General features: G+C 42.4%; 1 protein-coding gene and 1 pseudogene across 3 annotated transcripts in view; both read right to left on the bottom strand.

Moving 5' to 3' along the window:
* The window catches only part of SPATA6 (spermatogenesis associated 6), a 212,580-nt gene extending 210,550 nt beyond the window's left edge, over positions 1-2,030 (bottom strand). For all 3 annotated transcript variants that reach the window (XM_012000348.1, XM_012000350.1, XM_012000347.1), the window contains exon 1: positions 1,780-2,030. In XM_012000348.1, coding sequence (XP_011855738.1) covers positions 1,780-1,830 — 51 coding nt within the window. In that variant the 5' untranslated portion in view covers positions 1,831-2,030. The remainder of the gene's footprint in view (positions 1-1,779) is intronic.
* Positions 2,023-24,891, bottom strand: LOC105554084 (annotated as a pseudogene).
* Positions 24,892-25,679: the final 788 nt, after the last annotated feature.

Consider the following 25,679-nt stretch of genomic DNA (forward strand, 5'->3'; position numbering starts at 1 on the left):
AAATGTAGCTATTCCTCCGACTCCTTCAAGCAGTAATCAGTTACAACAGAGTACTCTTCCTCTTAGAAAGTTTGTATTGGCAACGTTAGGGAAGCTGTAGCCAGCCAGTCAGGCAGCTGCACTCACCAGACTGCTAAACACCATTAGTTGGCAGGAGGAGGAAGAAGCCAGTAACAAAACCTATTAAGGCTGAACTCTGAAGGAGTTTCACTAAACTTCAGAGGAGGTCGAGAAAGCTTCGTGCATTCTTCTTGCTAAACTAATTTTACTTTACAAAAAGTTGTCAAAAATGGCAGCTTTGGGAGGAAAACAAGTAAAGCTAGGAGTTTCCGAGAAAAATCTCTGCAGGCTTGAAGGTAAACGGAGAGCTCAAGAAAATTTCTACTTCACCACCACTGCCTCACACTCTGCCCCACCCACACTTCCCTTCTTTAAGACCTAACAAAAGACCTAAAACAGTCCTGTGACTTCCCGAGGGGTTTAAGTTCCGTGCTGCAGCAACCTCATTCTAACGTGAGGAAGGCCAGCCAGGAAAGGCGGGATGCTGCAAGCACGGGTTAACTGGAGCCTGGCCAGCAGGGTGCACAGGAAGGAAATGCAGAGGGGTCCTGGCTGCAACACCCGGGAGAGTAATGGTAAATATTTAAGCTCCCTCAACCCCCAAGTTTTGCTAGGAGATCAAAGAGAAGACAACATATATAAGAAAACTTAGAGAGTAAGGCGTGAAAAGAGACCGAATGGTGAATTTTGGTTCCAAACTCCGTACAGGTCTGTGCCTGCAGGACTAAAATGGGGTGTGGAAAGGGTCTTGTGGGGATTTCCTCCAGAACAGACAAGCTGGAGTATTCCTCTGAACAGGAGAATGAGAGGGTTCTCTAAAGAATGCAGGGGAAGAAGTTCAAAACCCTTGGAAGTATTCTGAGATCAACAAGGGGGATAGAGTTTTCTCCTAGCATGGAGAGGTCCAGCCCCTTCACTGGACGAGTGGGGTCTCTGCCCCAGCTGGACTTCCACAGGAGGAGGGAGGAAAACATCCTCTTGAGCAAGTCTGGAGACTGCAGGGGTGGGGCTGTAAGTTTGGGGAAGGAAGAGCTTCCCTCATAAGGTTGACTGGGCCTTTCTTACAATGGCTGGCACAAAGTCGGAAGGGTCTGGGGACGGGAGGGGCCTGAAGTGATCTCTGAGGAGTTGGGTTTTTCCTGGAAGGCCCTGGGAAGGAAGGCAAGGTACTTAGCGCAATGACACAATTCAGTTGTTGGGTGTGAAGATTCCCCTTTGAAGACAGAATAAAGAAAGGCCCCTTCATTAATGCGGGGTTTGAAACTGGTCCGAAGTGGTGTGCTTGCAGGGATTCGGGAGGAAATGCGACCCCCACCCCCATATTTGGGAAAGGCGGGGACAACAATTCTCTAAGAGAACTGGAGCCCAGAAGAAGAATGAAAACAAAGCTCCCGCGCCGCGCACATACACTCTCTCTCACTAGAAAGTTAGGAGCAAGGAAAGGAACTCTGAAGTGGTTTGGGAACGATCTGAAAGCGCGCAAGCTGGAAGTCGGGTTGAAGCCAGCGTAGTGGAGCAGGAGTCAGGCTTCTGCGTGGCCGGAGTGGAAGGGCGCTCATGAGTGCGAGGTGTGGCAGGACCGAGGGGGCGTGGGGTCGAAGCTCTCTAGGGATGATTCGGAGGGTGAAGGTGGTTTGGGGGTGATTCTGGGCTCTCGGAGGTGACCTGAGGGAGTCCCTGAGCCAATGCGCGAGGGTGGGAGGCGCTACCGGTACTCACTGAGCTGATCTCCAGCGCCAGGGCGCACTGCAGCGCCTTCACCTTCGGCATCCGTGCGGGGAGGGGCGGCGGGGAGTGACCCCAGCCACCGGCCTTAGTGAGGCGGGGAGACCTGGGGCTGGGCGGGGACGGGGAGGAGACGAGGTGGCGGCGGCGGTGGCAGCAGTGGCCCCCAGGCCGGGGCCCGCGGTCCAGCCTGGGTCCCGCCGGAGAAGCAGCTGAGCGCGGAGCGCAGACTCGTTGTCATGGCAGCTGGGGGGGCGGGGCCGGAAGAGAGGCCGCGCGGGGCGCTCCAGGGGCCACCCGCGCGGGGGCGAGCTCTGGAGGCGGGGTTTGACGAACGCCGAGCGAGGCGGAGCCGGGCAGGGGGCGGGGCTTCTGAAGGGGCGCGGTGAGGCAAGGCAGTTCTTCTGTGATGTCAAACTGCGCCCAAAGCCAGAGGAAAGGGAGCAACTGTTTGTATGACGGGACAGTACTCAGTTCAGGGAGCTGGAGTTCCTGTAAGGCCGTCAGAGGGAAGCCCTGAGTTCCAATGTGGTGATGGCACCTTGAGCTAGTGGCGACCCACTGTGGCCTCAGTTTTCCCAACTGTAAGAGAATACATTATTAGACCTCCTATTTGAATTTCATGGTACAGTTTACAAAGCCAGCATGAGGATACTGGGAATTAGAGAAGAGACTTGACCAAATCAAATTCGGAACCAGGACTGGAACCCAGGCTCTCTCAAGTTAAACCTCAATTGCCTCCCTGAGGAGAGGGGCTTGAATCAGATCGTCCATACTCCTGGTCTCCTATTCTGTGATTCTCTTTGTTAGCGCGTTCCCTTTTCCCTTGAAGTTTTCCTGTCTAAATCACCCGTGTATGCATCTTAATGCATATTGCTTAAGTGGAACTGTCAATGAGGGGCCAAAAATAAGTCCAGCTGTGAAGGGCCTGGCAATAGACCATCAAAGATAAAAAGAACCTAAGAGATTGTCCAATCCAATCATGCTAAAAATCATTTGTATTGGCAAAATACATTATACATGCAGAAGTGTATAAAACACGTTTATCTTAATAATAGTGTGAACAGTACCTGTACAACTAGCACCAGGTTAAGAAATAAAACATTACCAGCACCTGAAAAATGCCCCCAACGATTACATTGCCTTTCTTGCCCTGGAAGTAACCACTATCCTGACTTTTGTTGCAATAATTCTCTTCCTTTTGCCATTCATGTATGCATTTCTAAACAAGATGTTGTTTAATGTTTTCTGGTATTGATAGTATATAAATGGAATTAATACTGTATGTATTTTTCTGTGATTTGCTTCTCCCACTTAATATTATGCTGTGGAATTCAGCCACCGGCGATGCTGTGTAGCTCAAGTTTTTTCCATTGCTGGACAGTATTCCAATATAGATTAATTGATTTATCCTTCCTACTATTGGTGATCATTTACACTGTTTTCATTTTTAGCTATTATTAATAATGTTATGAACATCGTAGTACAAGTCTGTGTCTATTAATGCACATGTACTAGAGTAGAAGTGGGTTGACTGGGTATTAGGGTTTTGCACATGTGGGACTTTAAAAAGTAAGACCACACCATTTTCCAAAGTAGTGTACCTATTTATGTTTCTGGTGGGGATGTATAAGAGTTCTTATTTTTCCACATCATTGGCAACATTTGTGTTTGGATTTTTAACTTTTGTATATTTGGATGTGTGTATTTTAGGTATTTCAGTGTGGTTTTATCTTGCATCTCTGGGTACTGTTGAGGTTGAGTACCTTTGGTTTTGTTAGGCTTTCCATTTTCTCTTACTGAACTGCCAAGTAGTTATCTTGCCCCCTTTTCTATTGGTCTCTCTCTCAGTTCTTTATATACTCTAGATAATAATTATATGTCTACTCTATATGTTGCAAATATCCTTTCCACTTTGTGTTTGTATTTTAATTTTACATATAGTCTGTGATTAACAGAAGATAAATTGTTTTCGTGGAGTATGAGTATTCTCAGTTTGACCAAATAATTCCAAGTTGCTGTCCAGAACGCCATACCAATCTACACTCCCAATGTTTGAAGGCCCCACGTTCTTCCCAGGCTTGGCATTATCAAGCGTTCTTGTTTTCCCCAACATAAGCAACATAAACTGTCATCTCACTATTGAATTTTTCAGATTACTGATGAATCTGAGCATGTCTGTATGTGCTACAAGATTTTCTATCTTTACTATAAATCATCTGCTCATAATGCTTTACCCCATATTCTATCAGGATTTTTGTCTCTTTTTAGGAGTTTTGTGTATTCTGGTTAGTTAATTAATTCTAAGATGCTACAAAAATCTTCTCTCTTTATGGTCTTTTTATAAACTTTGTCCAGGACTTTGTTTTGTTTTGGGGTTTTTTGGTTTTTTTTGTTTTGTTTTGTTTTTGACAGGGTTTTACCCCTGTCACCCAGGCTCTGGAATGCACTAGCGCAATCTCGGCCCAAAGCAACCTCTGCTTACTCAATGATATGGTTTGGCTGTGTCCCCACCCAAATCTCACCTTGAATTGTACTCCCATAATTCCCACATGTTGTGGGAGGGAGTCAGTGGGAGATAATTTGAGTGTTGGGGGCGGTTTCCCCCATACTGTTCTCGTGGTAGTGAATAAGTCTCATGAGATCTGATGGTTTTATCAGGGGTTTCCACTTTTGCATTTTCCTCATTTTCTCTTTCTGCCATCATGTAAGAAGTGCCTTTTGCCTCCTGGCATGATTCTGAGGCCTCCTCAGCCCTGTGGAACTGTAAGTCCAATTAAACCTTTTTCTCTTTCCAGTCTTGGGTATGTCTTTATCAGCAGCATGAAAATGGGCTAATACAGTAAATTGGTACCAGTAGAGTAGGTTTTGCTGAAAAGATATCCGAAAATGTGGAAGCGACTTTGGAACTGGGTAACTGGGAGAGGTTGGAACAGTTTAGAGGGCTCAGAAGACAGGAAAATGTGGGAAAGGAACTTCCTAGGGACTTGTTGAATGGCTTTGGCCAAAAGCCTGATAGCCACATAGATAATAAGGTCCAGGCTGAAGTGGTCTCAGGTGGAGATGAAGAACTTATTGGCAACTGGAGCAAAGGTGACTCTTGTTATGTTTTAGCAAAGAGACTGGGGGCATTTGGCCCCTGCTCTAGAAATTTGTGGAACTTTGAACTTGAGAGAGATGATTTAGGGTATCTGGCAGAAAAAAATTCTAAGCAACAAATCTTTCAAGATGTGACTTGGGTGCTGTTATAGGCATTCAGTATTATAAGGGAAGAATAGCATAAAAGTTTGGAAAATTTGCAGCCTGACAATGTGATAGAAATGGAAACCCCATTTTCTGAGGAGAAATTCAAGCTGGCTGCAGAAATTTGCATAAGTAATGGGGAGCCTAACGTTAATCCCCAAACCGTGGAGAAAATGTCTCCAGGCTGTGTGAGAGGTATTCACAGCAGCCTCTCCTATCACAGGCCCTGAGGCCTAGGAGAAAATGGTTTCATGAGCTGGGCCCAGTGTCCCCATGCTGTGTGCAGCCTAGGGACTTGGTGCCCTGTGTCCCAGCTGCTCCAGCCATGGCTGAAAGGGGCCAACATAGAGATCAGGCTGTGGCTTCAGGGGGTGCAGTCCCCAAGCTTTGGCAGTTTCCACATGGTGTTGAGCCTGTAAGTACACAGAATTAAGAATTGGGGTTTAGGAACCTCCACCTAAATTTCAGAGGATGTATGGAAACGCCTGGATGCTCATGCAGAAGTTTGTTGCAGGAGTGGGGCCATCATGGAGAACCTGTGCAAGGGCAGTGAAGAAGGGAAATGTGGGGTTGGAGCCCCCATGCAGAGTCCCTACTGGGGTGCCACCTAGTGGAGCTGTAAAAGGAGGGCCACTGTTCTCCAGACCCCAGAATGGTAGATCCACCAACAGCTTGCACAATTCACCTGGAAAAGCCACAGACACTCAATGCCAGCCGGTGAAAGCAGCCGGAGGGAGGCTGTACCCTGCAAAGCCACAGGGGCAAAGCTTCCCAAGACCGTGGGAACCCACGTCTTGCATCAGCATGACCTGGATATGAGACCCAGAGTCAAAGGAGATCATTTTGAAGCTATAAGATTTGACTGCCTCACTGGATATTAGACTTGCATGGGCCCTGTAACTCCTTTGTTTTGACCAATTTCTCTCATTTGGAATGGCTATATTTACCCAATACCTGTACCCAAATCCTATCTAGGAAGTAAATAGCTTGCTTTTGATTTTACTGGCTCATAGGCAGAAGGGACTTGCCTTGTCTTGTATGAACTTTTGGGTTAATGCTGAAATGAGTTAAGACTTTGGGGGACTGTTGGGAAGGCATGATTGGTTTTGAAATGTGAGGACATGAGATTTGAAGGGGCCAGAGAAAGAATGATATGGTTTGGCTGTGTCCCCACCCAAATCTCATCTTTAATTGTACTCCCATAACTCCCACGTGTTGTGGGAGGGACCCAGTGGGAGATAATTTGAATCATGGGAGCTGTTTCCCCCATATTGTTCTTATGGTAGTGAATAACTCTCATGAGATCTGATAGTTTTATTAGAAGTTTCCGCTTTTGCATCTTCCTCATTTTCTCTTGCCGCTGCCATGTGAGAAGTGCCTTTTGATGAGTTCATGTCCTCTGCAGGGACATGGATGAAGCTGGAAACCATCATTCTCAGCAAACTAACACAAGAACAGAAAACCAAACACTGAGCGTTGTTACTCATAAGTGGGAGTTGAGCAATGGACACAGGGAGGGGAGCATCACACACCAGGGCCTATTTGGGGGTGGGGAGCTAGGGGAGGGATAGTATTAGGAGAAATACCTAATGTATATGATGGGTTGATGGGTGCAGCAAACCAACATGGCACGTGTATGCTACCTATGTAACAAGCCTGCATGTTCTGCACATGTATCCCAGAACTTAAAGTGTAACATAAAAAAAAGAAAAAGTGCCTTTGCCTCTGCCATGATTCTGAGGCCTCCCCAGCCAGGTGGAATTCTGAGGCCTCCCTAGCCATGTGGAACTGTAAGTCCAATTAAACCTCTTTTTCTTCCCAGTCTTGGGTATGTCTTTATTAGCATCATGAAAATGGACTAATACACCCCAGCTCAAATGATAATCCTGCCTCAACCTTCCAAGTAACTGGGACTACAAGCATGTGCCACAGTGCCTGGCTAATTTCTGCATTTTCTGTAGAGACAAGGCTTCGCCATGTTGTCCAGGCCGATCTCAAACTCCTGGGCTCAAGGGAAACACCCACCTCGGCCTCCCAAAGTGTTGGGATTACAGGCGTGAACCACTGCGCCCAGCCATTAGGGTGTACTTTCGTTCCTAGAAGTAACCTAAGTTTGATGTAAATCAATCATTTTTGCCTTATATTTGTGTTGTGTTTTTAACATTTTAGTAAGTCTTCCCCAAATTAGCTTCGTATGGTGGCACATGTCTGTGGTCCCAGCTACTTGGGAGCCTAAGGTAGGATTGCTTGAGTCCAGGAGGTCGTCTGCAGTGAGTGATGTTTGCGCCACTGTACTGCAGCTTGGGTAACAGAACCCTGTCCTGTCTCAAAATAAACAAACAAACAGTTTTCCTAGTCCCCAGATGCAAACACACTGTATTTTCTGTTTTCTTGTATTAACTTTATAGTTTACCTTTCACATTTTGATATTTATTCTATCAAGACTCAATTTTTGTACATGATGTTAAACAGTAATCCAGGATTTGCTTTCTTGTTGTTGTTTTCCCTTTTTAAAAAGTATGGTAGATTTTCCAACAATACCTACTAAACATTCTGTGCTTCCTCTCACTGATTTGTGGTATCACCTTTCTTATGTATTAACTACCAAAGTTCTGTTTTCAACCTTGCTCTTCTGTTCCAGTCTTCTATTTCTCTCTTCTTGCAACAGTACCACATTGCTTCTGTTTATTACTATGGCTTCTATTTGGCAAGTCTCCTTTTTTAGGAGACAGATTTAGCTATTTGTGATCCTTCATTGCTTCTTTTCATTTTAGAGTAATTTTATCAAGTTCCTTAAATAGTCCAGCTGGAATTGGAATTTTGACATTGATACATTAAACTTATAGATTAATTCAGGGAAATGACATCTTTGTAATATTATGTCATCCCACCCAAGTGCATGGAATGTATCTCTTTTTTTTTTTTTTTTTTTTGAGACGGAGTCTCGCTCTGTCACCGAGGCTGGAGTCAGTGGTGCTATCTTGGCTCACTGCAACTTCTGCCTCCTGGATTCAAGTGATTCTCCTGCCTCAGCCTCCGAGTAGCCAGGACTACAGGCACCCACCGCCATGCTCAGCTAATTTTTGTATTTTTAGTAGAGACAGCATTTCACCATATTGGCCAGGCTGGTCTCAAACTCCTGACCTCGTGATCTGTCCACCTCGGCCTCCCAAAGTGCTGGGATTACAGGCATGAGCCACCACGTCCGGCTGCAATGTATCTCTATCAGACATAGTCTATGTCCTTCACTAGAGTTTTCAAGTTTTGTCCACAGAGATCTTATGTAATTCCTAGGTATTTAACTATAGTTTTTCTCTTTATAATATTGAGAATAGTTTCTGAAGTTTTAGTTATTTTTACTAGTTTGTTGTTGCAACTATACAGAAATTTTGTCTTTATAAGTTAATCTGGCAAATCTGTTAAACCCTTGCTGATTGAAATAGTTTCTCTGTTCCATTGTTAGTATTAATATTATTCTCACAGAGATGATAAGCACTATACTGATTTTTCATTGCTAGCATAACAAATTACCATAAACTTAGTGGCTTAAGCGACATAAATTTATTATCTTTTAGTTGTATATTTCAGAAGTCCAATACAAGTTTTGCTGGACTAACATCGTGGGGTCAGTAGGGCTGGATTCCTTTCTGAATGCTCTAGGAGAAAATCCATCTTCTTGCCCTTTCCAGCTTCTAAAACCCATTAGCTTTCCTCAGCTCATAGTCCCCTTTATCTAGCTTCAAAGTTAGCAGTTCCTCGTCCAGTCTTTCTCACATTGCATCACTCTGACCTACTCTTGTACCTCACTCTTCCACCTTTAAGTACCCTTGTGGTTACATTGAGCCCACCAAGATAACCAGGGTAATCTCCTGATCTAAAGGTCAGCTGATTAGCCACTTTAATTCTATTGATTGCCTTAATTCTCTTTTCCACGTAACAAAACATAGTCACAGATTTCCGAAATTAGGACATGGACATGTTTGGAGGCTCATTATTCTGCCTACCACAAACAACAAAACACATAATAATTGCATTGCATTGAAGTACATCAAATATGTTGAAAACTCATGAGTTGGTAATGTTATTCAAAGGGGAAAAAGCATTGGTCAGATTTGGATGACTTTAAGAACCAATTCATTCTGAAACTGAGAAATAAAACAAATCAAGCATTTATCCTGAATATCTTGTTTGAATTCTACCTCAGGGTGACCAAAGAGCTGATGAAAGAAAGTTCTTTATAGAAAAATCCCCAATATAAATGAATAAGAATAAAGAATTAAAATACTCTTGGCTGCTAAAACCATTAGTGAAAAGCTGATGAGGAATTTCATAATAGATTAGTCTGATAGCACTCAAACACACTGATCAATCCTAATGTCACAAAAAACGGTATGTCCTTTGAGATGATGCAATTGGAAGTACACAATATCACCATTCATATCAAAAAATCAAACTTGAATCTTATCAAGTATCCAAATCTGTCACCAACATACAGGAAATATAAAATGTAAAGTAACTCGTTAGAAAAAGTCATAGTGATGCAAGCAGCAAAATAAATACAATGTTATTTCTTCAACAAATAAATCGCAAAGAAGAAAAGAAGACTTAATGGATTAAAAAAGACTAAAGTGAACCTAATGTGAAGTGTTTATGAGACCACTGCAGAAATTTGAATGTTACTGGATACACGATCTTGAGAAATTATCGTTAAATGTTTACGTATGATAGTAATACTAGGGTCCTGTTTTTTTAAGAGCTCCTTCAAAAAAAAGTGTTACACATTGAGGTATTTATGGATAAAATATGATGTCTTGAATTTGCTTCAGAATACTCCAGGTGAGGTTGGAGGTGGTAATGATGGAAAGTAGGTGAAGGTACGGATGAAACAAATGAGCCACGTAATTGTTGAAGGCTGGTACCAAGTATGCTGGAGTTGATTTTACTATTTGTTTTCTACTTTTGTTTATGTTTAATTCCATATTAACACATACAAAAGTAAATAGATATTGAACAGTGTCAAGTGCTTTTTCTATACTGATTATTGAGATAATCATATGAGCTTTCAACTTCAGCCAATTTATGAAATGAATTATATCGATAGCTTTTTCTGATGATGCACCTTTCTTGTAGCCCTGTACTACATTATTTTGTGAAAATGCTTCTGTATTGTTAGTTAATACTTTATTTAGGTTTGTGCATCTATATTCATAAGAGAATTGGACCTATAATTTTTTTCTTTTATTGCCTTTTCCTGATTTTGGAATCTAGATTACACCAACCTCATAAAATAAGAGCACATGTAAGAGCAAATGCTCTTATCTTGCAGATGCCTGAATGAGGAGGCAGGATTAGTTTGGCAGTTGAAGCAGCTGGAATCTGCAATTCAGAGAATCTAAGAAAAGACAGCCCTGCAGAGAGAGACCCAGAAACCTAGGAGGGGTTTCTCCAAACATTCAAGGCTGAGGGATAAATGTTACATACACAGGGTGAGCCTCCAGAGGCTTGCCTATTAGCAACTGCTACAGTTTCCTTATCTCAGGGATCACAGATTGTGCTACCTATTGCCTACCATCTGAAAACAATTGCTTCCAATATTTCATCCAGTTTAATATTTATTTAAACCAAGGTTAATCTGGCATCAGTTATTCCATTGTGAGTGGATGTGAAAGTACCAATTCCATTCCGTTTTACTATTAACTATCCTTAGCCTTAATATGTATCAGTAGGTGGCTTGTTGCTAGGAATATTAAATGAATGGCATGTTTCATAGGTTGTGTTTAAAGTTGTTTTTTGAGTTAAATCTTTCTTCAATAATACTTTATGATGTCAAGAACACTTAAAAGTCATAGTGTTGAACATCTATATAGGGTTGGATCTATAATAACTTCTTAACTTTTCCTAAACACTGTTTTTTTTTTTTTTTGGTTTATTTTGTTTTTTTAAGTGAGCACCCAGTTTGGGAAATTCTGAATTAGGGGAATCATAAAAGGTTTCATTTTAGCTGGGCCACATAAGAAAAGTAAGATATCAAATTGTAAAAATCATTAAGAACTTCTATCCCATCTGAAGTGTGAGTTGAGTGCCTCTTCTCTGTGCTCCCTTAACATCCCATTTTATCTATCTATCTATCTATCTGTCTGTCTGTCTGTCTGTCTGTCTTCTTCCAAATATCCATGAGAAAAAAATCCAATCATAAAAATATTTTAGGCTGGGTGCGACAGCTCACGTCTGTAATCCCAGCACTTTGGGGGGCCAAGGTGGGTGGATCACAAGATCAAGAGATCGAGACCATCCTGGCCAACATGGTAAAACCCTGTCTCTACTAAAAATACAAAAAAAAAATTAGCTGGACATGGTGGTGTAGGCCTGTAGTCCCAGCTACTAGGGAGGCTGAGGCAGGACAATGGCTTGAACCCGGGAGGCGGAGGTTGCAGTGACCCAAGATTGCGCCACTGTACTCCAGCCTGGTGACAGAACGAGACTCCGTCTCAAAATATATGTGTATATATATATACATATATTTTTTTTAATATTCCAATTGTCTCACTTTGTGGATGAGGAAAATAAGTAGTTAGAGGTCAAGTAACTTGGCCTACATCTTTTCCCAAGATTGTAAACTCCTAGTGAGCAGTAACCACATCTTCATTTTCTTTGTATAAAACAAGAAAGTTTAGCATGAAAAAGGTACTCAATTACAAATGTGTTGGATTGAACTGAAGACCCTTGGAAGGGGATTTTGTACCTGAGGATCTCTTTCCTTTGGCCATACTGTTCAATGGACAAAGTTCAGCCTTTGAAGGCAGGCTGACTTGAGGTTATTACTACCTTTACCATTTGATAGCTATGTGACCTTGGCCATGTTGTTTCAACACTCTGAACCTCATTTTCTCTGTGTATGTGTGGTCCTTCTTACAAGTTTGTGAAAAATGTGAAGTCCTTAGCCATGATAGCCCAATATAACAGGCTAAATGATAATAGGTTCATGTTCTTTTCCTTTATATTCTCAGATAAGCACTGTCCAACTTTGAGGTGTTTTGAGGTCTCGCCTGATTTGGATTGTTTAAGTTTATGCTATTCTTTGAATTCTCTGAGCTGTTCTGAAGCAGTGTATCATGAACAAAAACATCCCCAGTTCAGTCCAAACCCCTGGTTACATATCATTCTTATTCCATGTTATAACTAGTTTGAGGGTGTTCCCTCTGTTATTGCATTCAAGTTTCAGCCTCACACAGAAATTCAGCAGCCAATTTCTAAGCCCTAAGCATAAAATTTGGGGGGGAAATGACCTAAAGAGCAGCATTATGAATATCACTATTATAATTAATGATCTCTCAGGAAGATTTACAATGCAGGTAGCAGATAAAACAAGTAGTATTGCTTCTGCACTTCCCCTCCTTTTATTCGCTATGAAATTTTATGGAAAATAAGTCCAGTGAAAAATGTAAGCTCTTAATCTTTCCCAGAAATCCTACCTCATTTGATGAATACTTTGAGGGAATGAATTAGAACATTTTTTTCTTTTATAGTCTACTTTGCATTTACAAAGTGAGGACGGTAGCTTAGGCTGCCTGGCCAACTGATGAGAAGGTCAGAGGGTCAGAGGCATTCTTAAAGACCTCTATTGTCTTTCATTCATGTTCATTTTCCACAAGGGAAGTAATTTCCAACAAATCAGTGTCTTCATTAGTAATAAGATTATTAACAACAATAATAGCCATAGTAACTGTTCAGTGAGAGTCCATTATATATCAGGCATTCTGCAAGGTACTTTATATACATATGAGTAAACCTTACACAATTCTACAGGGAGGTATTTGTATCCCCATTTAACAAATAAGGAAACGAGGTCCAAGTAAATTAACTTGCCCAAGGTCACACAGGTAATACTTGGCAGAGCAGGAATTTAAACCTAAATCTTGTCCAGCTCCAAAGGCAGCCTTCTATTTGTTATAAATGCTGCCTCTCATCATCACATATTGTTTTGTTATTAACAATAACAAACATACCAATTAGTTAAAGATACAATACAACCAGATAATCATGATGACAACAGAAATTGTTATATTATCATAATAAAATAGATGTTTTGTATGTTACTATAATCTTGAATTTGAATAGAAATTTGCTTTCTGAAAGCATGTTCCTGTCATCTAATATGATTCTGTATCTATTAAAGTAGTACTACATCTAGAGTTCTACTACTAGATTTATTTATCACTGAGAATAGTTTGGAAGATTTAAGAGAAACAAGACTTCTTAAATTTCTTATATAGTTTAGAATGAAAAGATATAGCAGGAATAACCTGTAGTAAGAATTTTCTTGTATAGAACAATATGAATTGTACATCTTGGAAAAAATGTGTTTGGGCTTCAAATGTATTATACAACTTTAATAATACATACCCAGAAGAATGTTTTGTTTTATTAATCTTATCTCTCCGAGTAAGATACGCTAGTTCCGTCAATAATAATTAGATTGTTATGCCTCTGGCTGAGTTTTGGAAAGTAATAAGCCAATGAGGAATCACTTCCAATTTCTTATACAACAGCCTTGGATGGAGAAGAGTTCCTTTCTGGTGTTGGAGCTAGGAAGTTGTTGGGGGAAGGAAGGTTCTGAAATAAGTGGTTCTGATACCATTTATTTTTGTCCACAGCTACCAAGTTTTAAGTATCAGAGACATTGAGTAATTGTGGTAAATGGAACAGTGGCCTCCCAAAAATGTCTGCATCCTAATTCCCAGAACCTGTCGATGTTAACTTCTTTGACAAAAGGGATTTTGTATAAGTGATCAAGTTAATGATCTGCGATGGGGAGATTATTCTGGTTTATCCCGGTGGGCCTCATGTAGTTGCAGTGGAAGCAGAGGAGTCAGTCAGAAAGAAAGTGATATGATGAAAGCGGAGGGAGAAAAAAAGATGTGATACAGAGCCATGAACCAAAGAATGAGGACAGCCTTTAGAAACTGGAAAAAGCAATGATTGGCTTCTCCCCTAGAGACTCCAGAACTAGCCCTACCAACACCTGGATTTTGGCCCTGTAGAACTCATCTCAGACTTCTGACTTCCAGAACCATAAAATAACAAATTTGTGTTGTTTTAAGCCTCTATGTTGGGGGTACTATACTACAGCAGCAATAAGAACTTTATGCAATACTTCATTTGATCAAAATCTGCAGGTGGGTTAAAAGTGAAACAGACTGACTGCAAATTTCTTAAACTAGTCCAGAATCAATTTTGCAACAGAAATTACAAATTTTAAAATCAAAACACAAATAGTGAGCTCAGAGGACTTTTTAAGCCTTGCCCTCAGGTAAATAACTCCTCTACGGTATCTATTAAGGATGGTTTCTTAGCACACTTAATTGATAAGCAATCCCTTTCAGTTCTTTGTAGGCAACCTGCAAATTTTAACAAAATTAAATTCTGATACCAGTCCCTGAAAATAAATCAGGCCTTTTAACTGAGGGTGTGAACAAAAACCATAAGGCCATATTAGCACCAAGTGACTGTCCTCCTATCCCCTGCAACCCTGGGTATTCCATTCTGGGTATTCTTCCTCAGACAGATGTGGCTTATGAATGCCTTTGGGTATCTTCATTTCCACTTGTTCTTATAGGGAGGAACAGTGGAGATGAGTTGGATCTTTCTCCATTTCTCAATGAGATTGCAGCTCCACTCCCATACTGAAGACCTACTCTTCTGTATGGAGCCTTTCTCAGCTTCTGGCCCTCAGAATAAGGTTGACTTTTCACCTCTCCCTCAAACTTCTGAGCTCCTATACAAATAAAAGTAAGAAGCTTTTCTTTAATTGGTTTAATCATGATATGGTTTGGCTCTGTGTCCCCACTCAAATCTCATATTGAATTGCAATCCCAGTTGGGGGAGGGACCTGGTGGGAGGTGACTGGCATGGAAACGGATTTCCCCCTTGCTGTTCTCATGATAGTTTGTGAGGTCTCATGAGATCTGGTTGTTGAAAAGTGTGTAGCACTTCCCCCTTCACTGTCCTTCTCCCACTCCACCATGCTTGTGGGTTTCCTGAGGCCTCTCCAGCCATGCTTCTGGTACAGCCTGCAGAACTGTCAACCAATTAAACCTCTTTTCTGTGTAAATTATCCAGTCTCAGGTAGTTCTTTAGAGCAGTGTGAGAATGGACTAATACAAATTATCTCTTGCTTAAAGAAATAATAGTTAACAACACCTGGAATTCGATACATATCTGATTCCACTCCAGACCAATTAAATGAGAGCCTTTGAGAGTGAGCCCTAAGCATCTACATTTTAAAGTTTCCCCAGGTAATTAGTCAGGATTGAGAACCATTTTTCTAACTGAGTCATAAACCCTATTCCTGGCCAAATTTTAATCACCAGTGTTATGGGATGAATTGTGTCTCCCCCAGATTTCCATGTTGAAGTCCTAACCCCAGTAACTTAGTATGTATCTGTATTTGCAGATAAGGTCTTCAGAGAGGTAATTAAGGTTAAATAAGGTTACCAGAGCAGGCCCTAGTCCAACATGACTGCTATCCTTGTAAAAGAGGAGATTAGGACATAGACAGAAAGAGAAAAGACCATGTGGAGACACAGAGAGAAGACGACCATCTGTAAACCACAGAGAGAGACCCCAGAAGAAACCCTACCAACATCTTTGTCTTGGACTTCTAGCCTCCAGAACTTTAAGAAAATTAATTTCTGTTGCTTAAGCCACCCAGTTTGTGGTACTTTGTTATGGCAGTCCTAACAAAGCAAGGATAGCCAGTATACCAGTTAAAAATTTTTATCAAATCCATTGAACATTTCATCCTAGAAATACTCGTTCTCTGAACTCTGAACATTAGCATGGGGTATACTTCTTTGCAAGGGGATAAAAAGTAATAATAACATTCAGCATAAGAAAATGCCAAATACGTGAATTGCTTTTAGTTGCAAGTAGAAAACTTAATTATCATTTGCTTAAAAAAATTGAAGATATTTAATTGTCTCATATAATAAGAAGTCTGCAGGTGAGGAGGAGAGAGATGCTGGAGGGGATCATCTGATCTGAAGGCCCAGGCATTTTCTGTCTGTCCATTTTACTGTTTTTAGCACGTTTTGGTGGATTTTGTTTGTTTTTGTCCTCATGCTGGTTGTCTTCAGGCTGCTTGTTTACATTCCTACCACGAAAAAGTAGCATGGGTAGCACCACATAACTGGCAAGTCATACCTGTCCCTTTTTATGGAAAAGTAAAAGCTTTTCCAGAAGCCTCCCAACAGACCTCAGTTTCCTAAGGTCACACAGCCTTCTGTAGGTGGAGGGGAAGCTAAAGGTGGAATACCTCATAAATGGGAAAGGAACATTTAGGACTGGCTTAAACCAGTGGTTCTCGATAATGGTTCATCCATGATGTCATCTGGAACAAAACTGGGATTCAACTAGCAAGACACGAAAAGTAATAGGATAGGGATAGTGATTAATATGTTGTGGCAGACACAACTAGAAACTATTTGCTCCTAAAACGGGGAAGATCTAGCTGGATTGGGGCATATTTAATGCAAGACTAAAAGGATCATTCAGTCTCTTCCCTCTCTCTCCATTCCTCCTCCACCTCTCTTCCCTTTCATCTCTCTCCCCCTCACTTTCCTCTCTCTCCATCTCCTTACCTCCCACTCCATTTTTTCCTGCTTTCATCATCTATTTGCTCTATTTCTAGCACATCTTCATAGCCAGGTTTAGATAATCAAACAGGACTATAAAAAATACTCTTTTTGGCCAGGCGCAGTGGCTCACGCCTGCAATCCCAGCACTTTGGGAGGCCGAGGTGGGCGGATCACAAGGTCAGGAGATCGACACCATCCTGGCTAACACGGTGAAACCCCATCTCTACTAAAAATACAAAAAAAAAAAAAAATTGGCCGGGCGTGTTGGTGGGCACCTGTAGTCCCAGCTGCTCGGGAGGCTGAGGCAGGAGGCTGGCGTGAACCCAGGAGGTGGAGGTTGCAGTGAGCCGAGATTGTGCCACTGCACTCCAGCCTGGGCAGTAGAGCGAGACTCCGTCTCAAAAATAAAAGAAAGAAATACTCTTTTTTTATTTTTGAAACAGGGTCTCGCTCTGTTGCTCAGAGTGGAGTGCAGTGGCATGATCTTGGCTCACTGCAACCTCCGCCTCCCAGATTCAAGCGATTCTCATGCCTCAGCACCTCCCAACAGCCGAAACTACAAGCCCACGCCACTACACCTGGCTAATTTTTGTATTTTTAGTAGAGATGGGGTTTCACCATGTTGGCCAGGCTGGCCTCAAACTCTTGGCCTCAGTCATCTGCTTGCCTCAGCTTCCCAAAGTATTAGGATTACAGGCGTGAGCCACTGCACCTGGTCACGAAATACTCTTTACAGAACCAAGACAGATGACCATGTAGTGATTAATTGAATGCGTTCAGTGACAGACAGCTCACTGCCTTCTGCAGAGATGCTACATATGATAGTACAGGTTGTGCTCTGCACGGGGCACCTGCCCAAAGCAGCAGACGGATGGGGCCCAGAAGCCACTGTGTCAGGCTTTGACCAACTAGAGAAAGAAGTGCCTTTTTCTAATTCACACAAAGATGCCACACAGGCTATCAGGGGCCCTGGTAGTATGAGGCTCTCTTTTCCAGTGTTACATGGCTGTGACCACTATCAGGTTCTCTTTTACAATAAGACAAAATTTACCTCCTCAAAGATTCTATTTAATGTTCATTTAATGGCTTGGAGCTGCTTAGGACACATTTGCCATGACATCTTTTCTCTTCCAGGATACTCAGCTCTGGTTCCTTCAGACATCAATACAGCTATAACACAGTTCAGGTTCATCCTTACCATTCACCCTCATTCTTCTTTCATTACCGCATCGGGTGGTCAGTGGTCCTCTTAAGCTGTAGCACCATAGTCTGAACATTGAAATAGAATGTCCTGAAAAAAAGAAAGAAGATGTGGAAAATAAAAGGCCCTGTTCACAGAAATCACCTTGCTGCATGGCCATGAGGGAGTAGACATGAGCAGGCTCAAGAGTAAGTAGCAGAGTTTAGTGTCATGGAAGTCAATAGAGGAAAGAGTTTCAAGGATGAAGTGAGGATCATCAGTGTCTCATGCTGTTATGAGGCTGGGAAGTAAGATAAATACCAAAAGTGTCTAAGCAATTTGGAAATTGGTCATTGGCAACCTTCATCAGATGAATTTCAGTTAATGGATGAGTATGGATAATTCCAAATAAGGTAGTAGAGAAAGCAAATGCAGAAAAAAGGCAAGCTGGCCAGGTGTGGTGGCTCATGCCTGTAACCCCAGCACTTTGGGAGGCCAAGGCAGGAGGATTGCTTGAGCTCAGCAGTTAGAGATCAGCCTGGGTAACACAGCGAGACTCCTATCTCTACAAAATAGAAAACATTAGCCAGGTGTGGTGGTGCACATCTGTAGTCCCAGAAACTCGGGGTGGGGCTGCAGTGGGAGGATCACTTGAGCGTGGGAGGTTGAGCCTGCAGTGAGCCAAGATCGTGCCACTGCACTCCAGCCTGGGTGACAGAGCGAGACCCTGTCTCAAAAAAAAGAACAAGAACAAGAAAGGCAAGCTTATGGATGACTCAGATGGTCAAGGAGTGTGTGTGTGTATGTGTGTGTGCACATACATGTGTGTTTAAGGATGAGAGAAACTTAAGTCCGGTCACAGGCTAAGCAGAAAGAAGAGAGAGAGAGGCTGCAATCTGAAATCAGGAAGATGATTATTGGAAAGATGATTATTGAAGCTAATCTTCTAAAAAGCTTAGAAGAGTCTGGGGTCAAAGGCACAGATGGAGAAGTTGGCTTTGAGCAGGTAGACTAACACATCTTCCATGAAGCCCAAGAGAAGAAGAATGTGCAATAGAAAATGGGGAAATTCCTTTGAAATTAGTACACAGAAAGGTTTTGGACAATTTCTTTTATAAAATGAAGTAATTTCAGTGTTGACACATCCCTCCTTGCCTCTCCCCACATCATTGAATACTTATTGAATTTGAGCCACCAAGCATGTTGGCTACAGAAAAGAATGAGACAAAGCCTTTGTTCCTGAAGAGCTGGCCCAGTAGAGAAGGTGCTGCTCCTCCATAATCACTTCTCACTCCCGCCACAGGACCCAGATCAGCACCACACGCAGGGCAGGGATTAGACAGAGCTCCCTTTTCTCACAGTCAATGAGATCCTAAGTCCTTTAAATCTTTCTGTGTGTTCTTGATATTTCCTAATCAAATGTGTAAGAGAACACAGCTCACTGGGATGGCAGGAGGAGGGAAGGAGTCAGAGATAGACCAAGTGGGGGAGGAATAATAAATTGTCATTTTAAAGCAAATGGCCTAATTCCTCCTCTGGAAAGAACCATGCTTTTTTGGAAAAATAACTTTAACACTTATCTACAAGTATAGAAAAGGAAACCCAGAGGATATAACCAGGATAGCCTAGTACAGTCAGAAAGAGTACACAAGTGCCTCTCACAACAAAGTGGGATGAATTCTGAGGTTCGAGTGTGATAAGGAGGAGGGAAGTTGGAGAATACCTACAACGAGAGAGGGAGAAGTAAGGGCTGGAAGCACTGTGAGAGTGAGCAGGGTAGGTTGTGCTCCCAAAAAGTCATCTCTGAATAGAAAAAAAATGAGCTGGGGATAGGAAGTGAGGTGATGGCCTTGCACTTCCTGGTGACACTGTAATTGTTGGCTTCTGTATCAGGCTGGCCCTGTGCCCTGTAAGATCCTTCAGGCAAAGGGCCAGGTCTTGACTGTTTCATTCCAAGGAGTCATGATGGTGCCCAGGTGGTTTCATGGAGCATGAAGTTTACATAATTGGGGGAGCACCCTTTTATAAGAAGAATACAAAATATATTAATGAAAAATTTGTAAGTATGAAAGTGAATATATATTTAGAATGAGGGAATACATCACAAATTGAATTTTTAAAGTCTCAAAATCCAGAAAAATTAGTCTATTTTTATTAATTAACTGCCTGTTATATCACTATATTTCTTTCTCTGTTTCTTGTGTTTATTCTTTGATCACCCCTTTTTTTGACAACAATTTTTTAAAGAGTTTTTTCTTTTGGGAGAACAAAAAGATAATTCAGTCTTTCTTCTAGCATGATTGATAAAATTAGATTTTTGTTTTACAGAATTCAGAAAAGTTTATTTTAGTTTCCCAACTCCTTACTAGTCATGTCTTGTAAATTTTTCAGACTGTTGTTTTTAAAAACCCCTATCAAGTTTCTTTTATTATATGCTATAAATTTTTGAGGCATTTTGCACTTCCTCATGCAGTACTAATTCTGCACACTGTGAATTGACAGCACTCATTAACCAGTTTGTGGCCGATGCCTGTGTTGTGGAGGCTACGCACCTGCGAGTCACGTCATTGGGCAAGCGAATATAGTGGACCACAGCAGCATTCCTAGAAGCCATCCCAACACAAGATGGCTAACAGTACCGAATTTTATATGGGAAGTGACTGTGAATCACATAAACATAACCCACTAAACCCAAACGTCACTCCACTTCCCTTTAGCTGGGTCCGAAAAATGGCCATGTACACTTCATTGCTTCCATATGTGAAGGTGAGTGAGGTGGAGGGGAAGGAAGTTGGCATAGAAAATGACAAGGATCTTAGGCGACTTCCATTAAAATATCTTCCTTTAGAAATTTATAAGAACGGGCCAGGCACGGTGGCTCACACCTGTAATCCCAACACTTTGGGAAGCTGAGGCAGGTGGACCACGAGGTCAGGAGAGCAAGACCATCCTGGCTAACACGGTGAAACCCCCTCTCTACTAAAAATATAGAAGATTAGCCAGGCATGGTAGTGGGCACCTGTAGTCCCAGCTAGGGAGGCTGAGGCAGGAGAATCATTTGAACCCGGGAGGCGGAGTTTGCAGTGAGCCGAGATTGCTCCACTGCACTCCAGCCTGGTCGTGACAGAGTGAGACTCCGTCTCAAAAAAAAAAAAAAAAAAAAAAAAGAAATTTATAGGAACATGGTGTCAGGGGATCACAATTCTGGGAAAGGGACCAGTGCAAGTTAGGGGTTCTGATGCCTCGTGAACCTATAATAAATCTGTTGGTCTGCCCCATAAGCACGCACTGTCGTATCATGGGCCCTAGGTGAAGGTTGACTGATTGAAGCAATGTGAAAGCGAGGGAAAGGAAGGAGAGGAGTGAGCAGGAACAAGGGCACTGCTGCCTGTAGAGAAGCAGCTGCATGATACTGTTGGTAGTTGGTGAGGTATCATCAGTACCCCAGCCTGACCTCAGCCTGAGGAACTTGCTCTGCTTGTCTGCTGGGGCTTTGGACCTCCTGGATGAGCTGCCTGTGTTCCTGCCTCCTCTTCACCCCTAGCTGTTCTAGCTACACAAAGGGCTATATTCTCATCACCATGGCAGGAAGTTTGCCAGTCACCAAGCCTCCCTGTGTGCCTCTTTGATTTGCAACATTTAAAGGGCATGAAGAGATGCATTCAGAGGCAGGCTTTTAAACCCGAAGTTACCCTAGTGTGAGTCCCAACTAAAACATCCTTGCTGGCAGTAACTGCTGAGCACAGCTGGACGGATGCAGCATTTGCCCTATAAAACATTTGATACTTTGCCAATAAACTGTAAAGAGGGGAAAAAAAGGCCCCTGTCTTCTTTGCAGTTACAGGGCAGCTTTGGAATGTGCCAATCAAAGCAAAATGTGACCCTTGCTCCATGAGAGTATAGTATCCCAGCCCTGCTGATGAATAAGAGTATAGTCAGGCCTCTCACTCAAACCCCTACTTGGCAGAGCCACTGGGATTTCAGAGCCTGTTCCCAGATCCCTCCCTTCCCTACTGCTCTTGGGTGGTTAAGGGTGTCCTCAGGAGCCACTGAAGCCATCTGGCATGGGTACCACAGTCACTCTCCACTCCCTCTTTGCGACTTGTCAACTGGTACAACTACTGTGGCACAAGAATAGTGACCTGCACCTCCACTGTCATTACTGTCCCTCTTTAGAGCTGTCCCTTCGCTTGTACCCATGTTTCTCTGTTCTCCATACAACAAGGGTCTTGAGGCTGGGTGCGATGGCTCATGCCTGTAACCCCAGCTCTTTGGGAGGGCGATGTGGAAGCCTTAATTGAGGCCAGGAGTTTGACATTAGCCTGGGCAACATAGAGAGACCCTGTCTACAAAAAAAAAATCTATATATATATATATAGATAGATATAGATATAGATATAGATATATTGAAGGGAGAATCTCTCCAGCCAGTGAAAACATCTCCTTCAATCAGATGTCAGGGAACCTGACAATCTCCTAAAATGTTATTTATAAAGATGAATGCCCTTTCTGATTTTCAAATTCATTCTTGATGAATGTGAGTCATCCAAGGCCAAGTTGGAAGACAATTTTGGAAGATGATCGGTAGCATCCAGAATCAAGTACAAAACATGATTCCTCCCTGCCAACGCACAAACCTACAAAAATTCCAAGATAGAAGTCATGGGCCTCCTCTTTTAGAATTAATTCCTTCAGAGCCCACAGATTCTGCTTAAGGGCATCCTGAGTTCCAATTTGCTTGAGTGCCAGTAATCTGGGGCTCAGCCATCTGGCCTCAGAGTCTTTTTTATGTCTCTCCAGAAATAAGAAGATCTATGTGTTCTTATATAGACAGGATTTCGGGAAGCTTTGTTCTCCCAGAGTTCCTGTCTTAGTTTGGGATGCCTCAGAACCCTCAGACAATTATTTGGGTGTAAGTAGTTTACTGAGGAGGTGATCCCAGGAAACACTAATTAGGGTAGGAAGGAAGCCACCAAAGGGTGCATTATCAAGCAAATTTTCACTGTGGGCAACTTGAGTATAATCATATTAAATAACACTGATAGCCAATTATAATATATACCTCAGAATTATCCCACCCAAGGAGTGGCGAAACTGGGGTCTTTAAACACCCGTTCTCATCAGCCATAGTTTAAGAGTGTTCATTCCTGCCCTTCTGGCCTGACGTGTGTAGAGTGGGCTTCAGTAGGTAAAGCAAGCAGAAAATCATAGATGCTGGCTGTTGAAAGGCCAGTGAGCAAAGACATGGGGAATGCCAGGTAATAGGGGTGGGACACTATCGTAGGGGCTACAGTTCCCAAAGTGGACAAGCGGGACCCAGTCATGGCATAAAGAAGGCCACAAGCCGGGCAAAGTCGTTTGCATGATCTTCAGAGTGTGATGATAGTCTGTATGGTAGCCCTGAGTAATCTTTCCAGTAGGGAACAGCTGAGAATTTGGGAACAGAATCAGTCCTACATCCCTAGGCCATTGGGACTGACAAGAATCAGGCAGGAAGTTGGGGTTCAGGACAGAAATCGTAGTTCAAAGGGAACAGGGGTTCTAAGGAAAGGAAACAGAGGCATAAATCTGTACTGCTCTAGGCAAGTGATTCTCCATGAGGATAATTTCATCCTGTAGGTGTTTCAGGAATTTGTGGGCCATTTTAAAATGGTTGTCACAATTGAATGATGCTCCTGGTACCTAGTGAGCAAGACTCAGAAATGCTAGGTATTCCTACACAGTAAAGAATCGTTCAGGCCAAGTGCGGTGGCTCACACCTGTTATCCCAGCACTTTGGGAGGCCCAGGTGGGGGGATCATGAGATCAGGAGATCAAGACCATCCTGGCCAACATGGTGAAACCCCATCTCTACTAAAATGTAAAAAATTAGCCGGGCATGGTGGTGCACATGGTGTAGTCCCAGCTACTCGGTAGGCTGAGGCAGGGGAATCGCTTGAACCCAGGAGACAGAGGTTGCAGTGAGCCGAGATCGTGCCACTACACTCCAGCCTGGTGACAGAGCAAGACTCTGTGTCAAAAAGAAAAAAAGAATTGTTCAGCAACTCCAAATATTATCCCTTTACATATTCTTTTTATTTTTTGTTTTAAAGACAGGGTCTACCTCTGTCACCCAGGCTGGAGTGCTGTGGCACGATCTCGGCTCACTGCTACCTCCGATGCCTGAACTCAAGGGATTCTCCCATATCAAGCTCTTGAGTAGCTGGAACTACAGACGCACGCCACCACACCTGGCTACTTTTTGTATTTTTTGTAGAGACGGGGTTTCACCATGTTGCCCAAGCTGGTCTCAAACTCCTGAGCTCAAGCTATCCTCCCGCTCTGCCTCCCAAAGTGCTGGGATTACAGGTGTGAACCACCTCGCCTGGCCCCTTCACATATGCATATAGGTGGAAAACTTGTTTACAAATAGTTGAGTTTTTAGCCTAAGTTCATTTTACATATAAACTCAATCTTTTTTGCATGGCTTTAATACAGCAAACATTTTTCAGGAATGCAACTTCTGTTTTTTTTTTTCTTTTTTTTTTTTTTACAGTCCAGAGGGCTTGTATTTATTTATTATCTACACCTGTTACGCCATGAATCACAAGGCAGAGATTCCAGCCGCGCAGGCTCCTTTTCATTGATTCTCACAAAGTGTGCTTCTCTGGGTGGAGCAGGCACTTCAGTTTCACCCAGGTACCTTTCTCTTTGGTTTCGTTCTTTGTCTGATCCTTTCCTTCATGCGTTTCAGGAAGCTACCTCGGCTCTTAGAGTGCTTCATATGCTCAATACGTACATTCGTTCTCTTGGCAACAATCTTGCCCTTAACTTGTTTGTTTACAACATGCCAACAGCATGCCTGGTGACACTGTAGACTCTTCCAGTTTTGCCATGGTAACATTTGTGGGGCATTCCTTTTTGAACAGTGCCCATTCCCTTGATGTCTACAACAGCGCCTTTCTTGTAGATTCACATGTATGTGGCTAAAGGAACAACTCCATGTTTTCTAAACGGCTTTGAGAATATGTATCAGGTGCCTGTCCTCTTTCCCTTTGTCTTCGTCATTTTGACAAATTACTGGAAGATGGCAGTTCCAGCCAAAAGGTGCAACCTCCTTTTAAATCAAAAGAAGACTATATTTCGTTTTGTTCAGCACTCTACCAGGAGTTGTACAAGAGCTTAGCAAAGCATATTATTCGCAGCTAGTGGTAGTATTTGAATCACCAATTAAACATTCTTGATTGAGTCAGTTAGCATTTGCAGTTCTAACATTTGGGTAATTTTATGAAGAGATGAAAAGCATACACTGTTAAGTCTTTTTATGTGGCCATCCCAGAGCATTTAGATATGGAAATACATATTATTCTATTGCACACTACTTCCCTTTTATTTTTCTTTTGTATTGCAGTTAGAATATTATTTACATGTTTTAAAAAGTTGTGTGCAGGAAAGTTATATTTTCTGTGATTTTTAAATAGTGAAGAAAGCGTTACAAAATATTTGTTATTAAAAAAGGAAGGTTGAGTCTGATAGGGATGAGTTTCCCTTTCTTTTGTTGAGATTCACTGCCTGAAGCTTATCAGAGAAATACCAGGGAGAACAAGAAGAGTTCAGACGCCCCCTGCTGGTGAGGCCTGGCTGCTGCCATCCTGAGAGCCTCGTTTCCCATGAACCGTGCTCACCAATTCTGAAGTCAGCCTTCAGAATTTACTATTTGTTTTTAAAAGGTTATCAACAAACCTGATCCAGACTAGAGTGCCAAAGGTGTCAATGGATCTAAAAACCTTATTTTTAAAGAAGAAAAAAAAAATGTGCTTGAGAGGGATTGGAGGCCTTTACCTTGAAAATGTGAT

Source organism: Mandrillus leucophaeus, unplaced genomic scaffold (assembly GCF_000951045.1).
Source record: "Mandrillus leucophaeus isolate KB7577 unplaced genomic scaffold, Mleu.le_1.0 Scaffold626, whole genome shotgun sequence".
In the NCBI taxonomy this organism is placed as follows: domain Eukaryota; kingdom Metazoa; phylum Chordata; class Mammalia; order Primates; family Cercopithecidae; genus Mandrillus; species Mandrillus leucophaeus.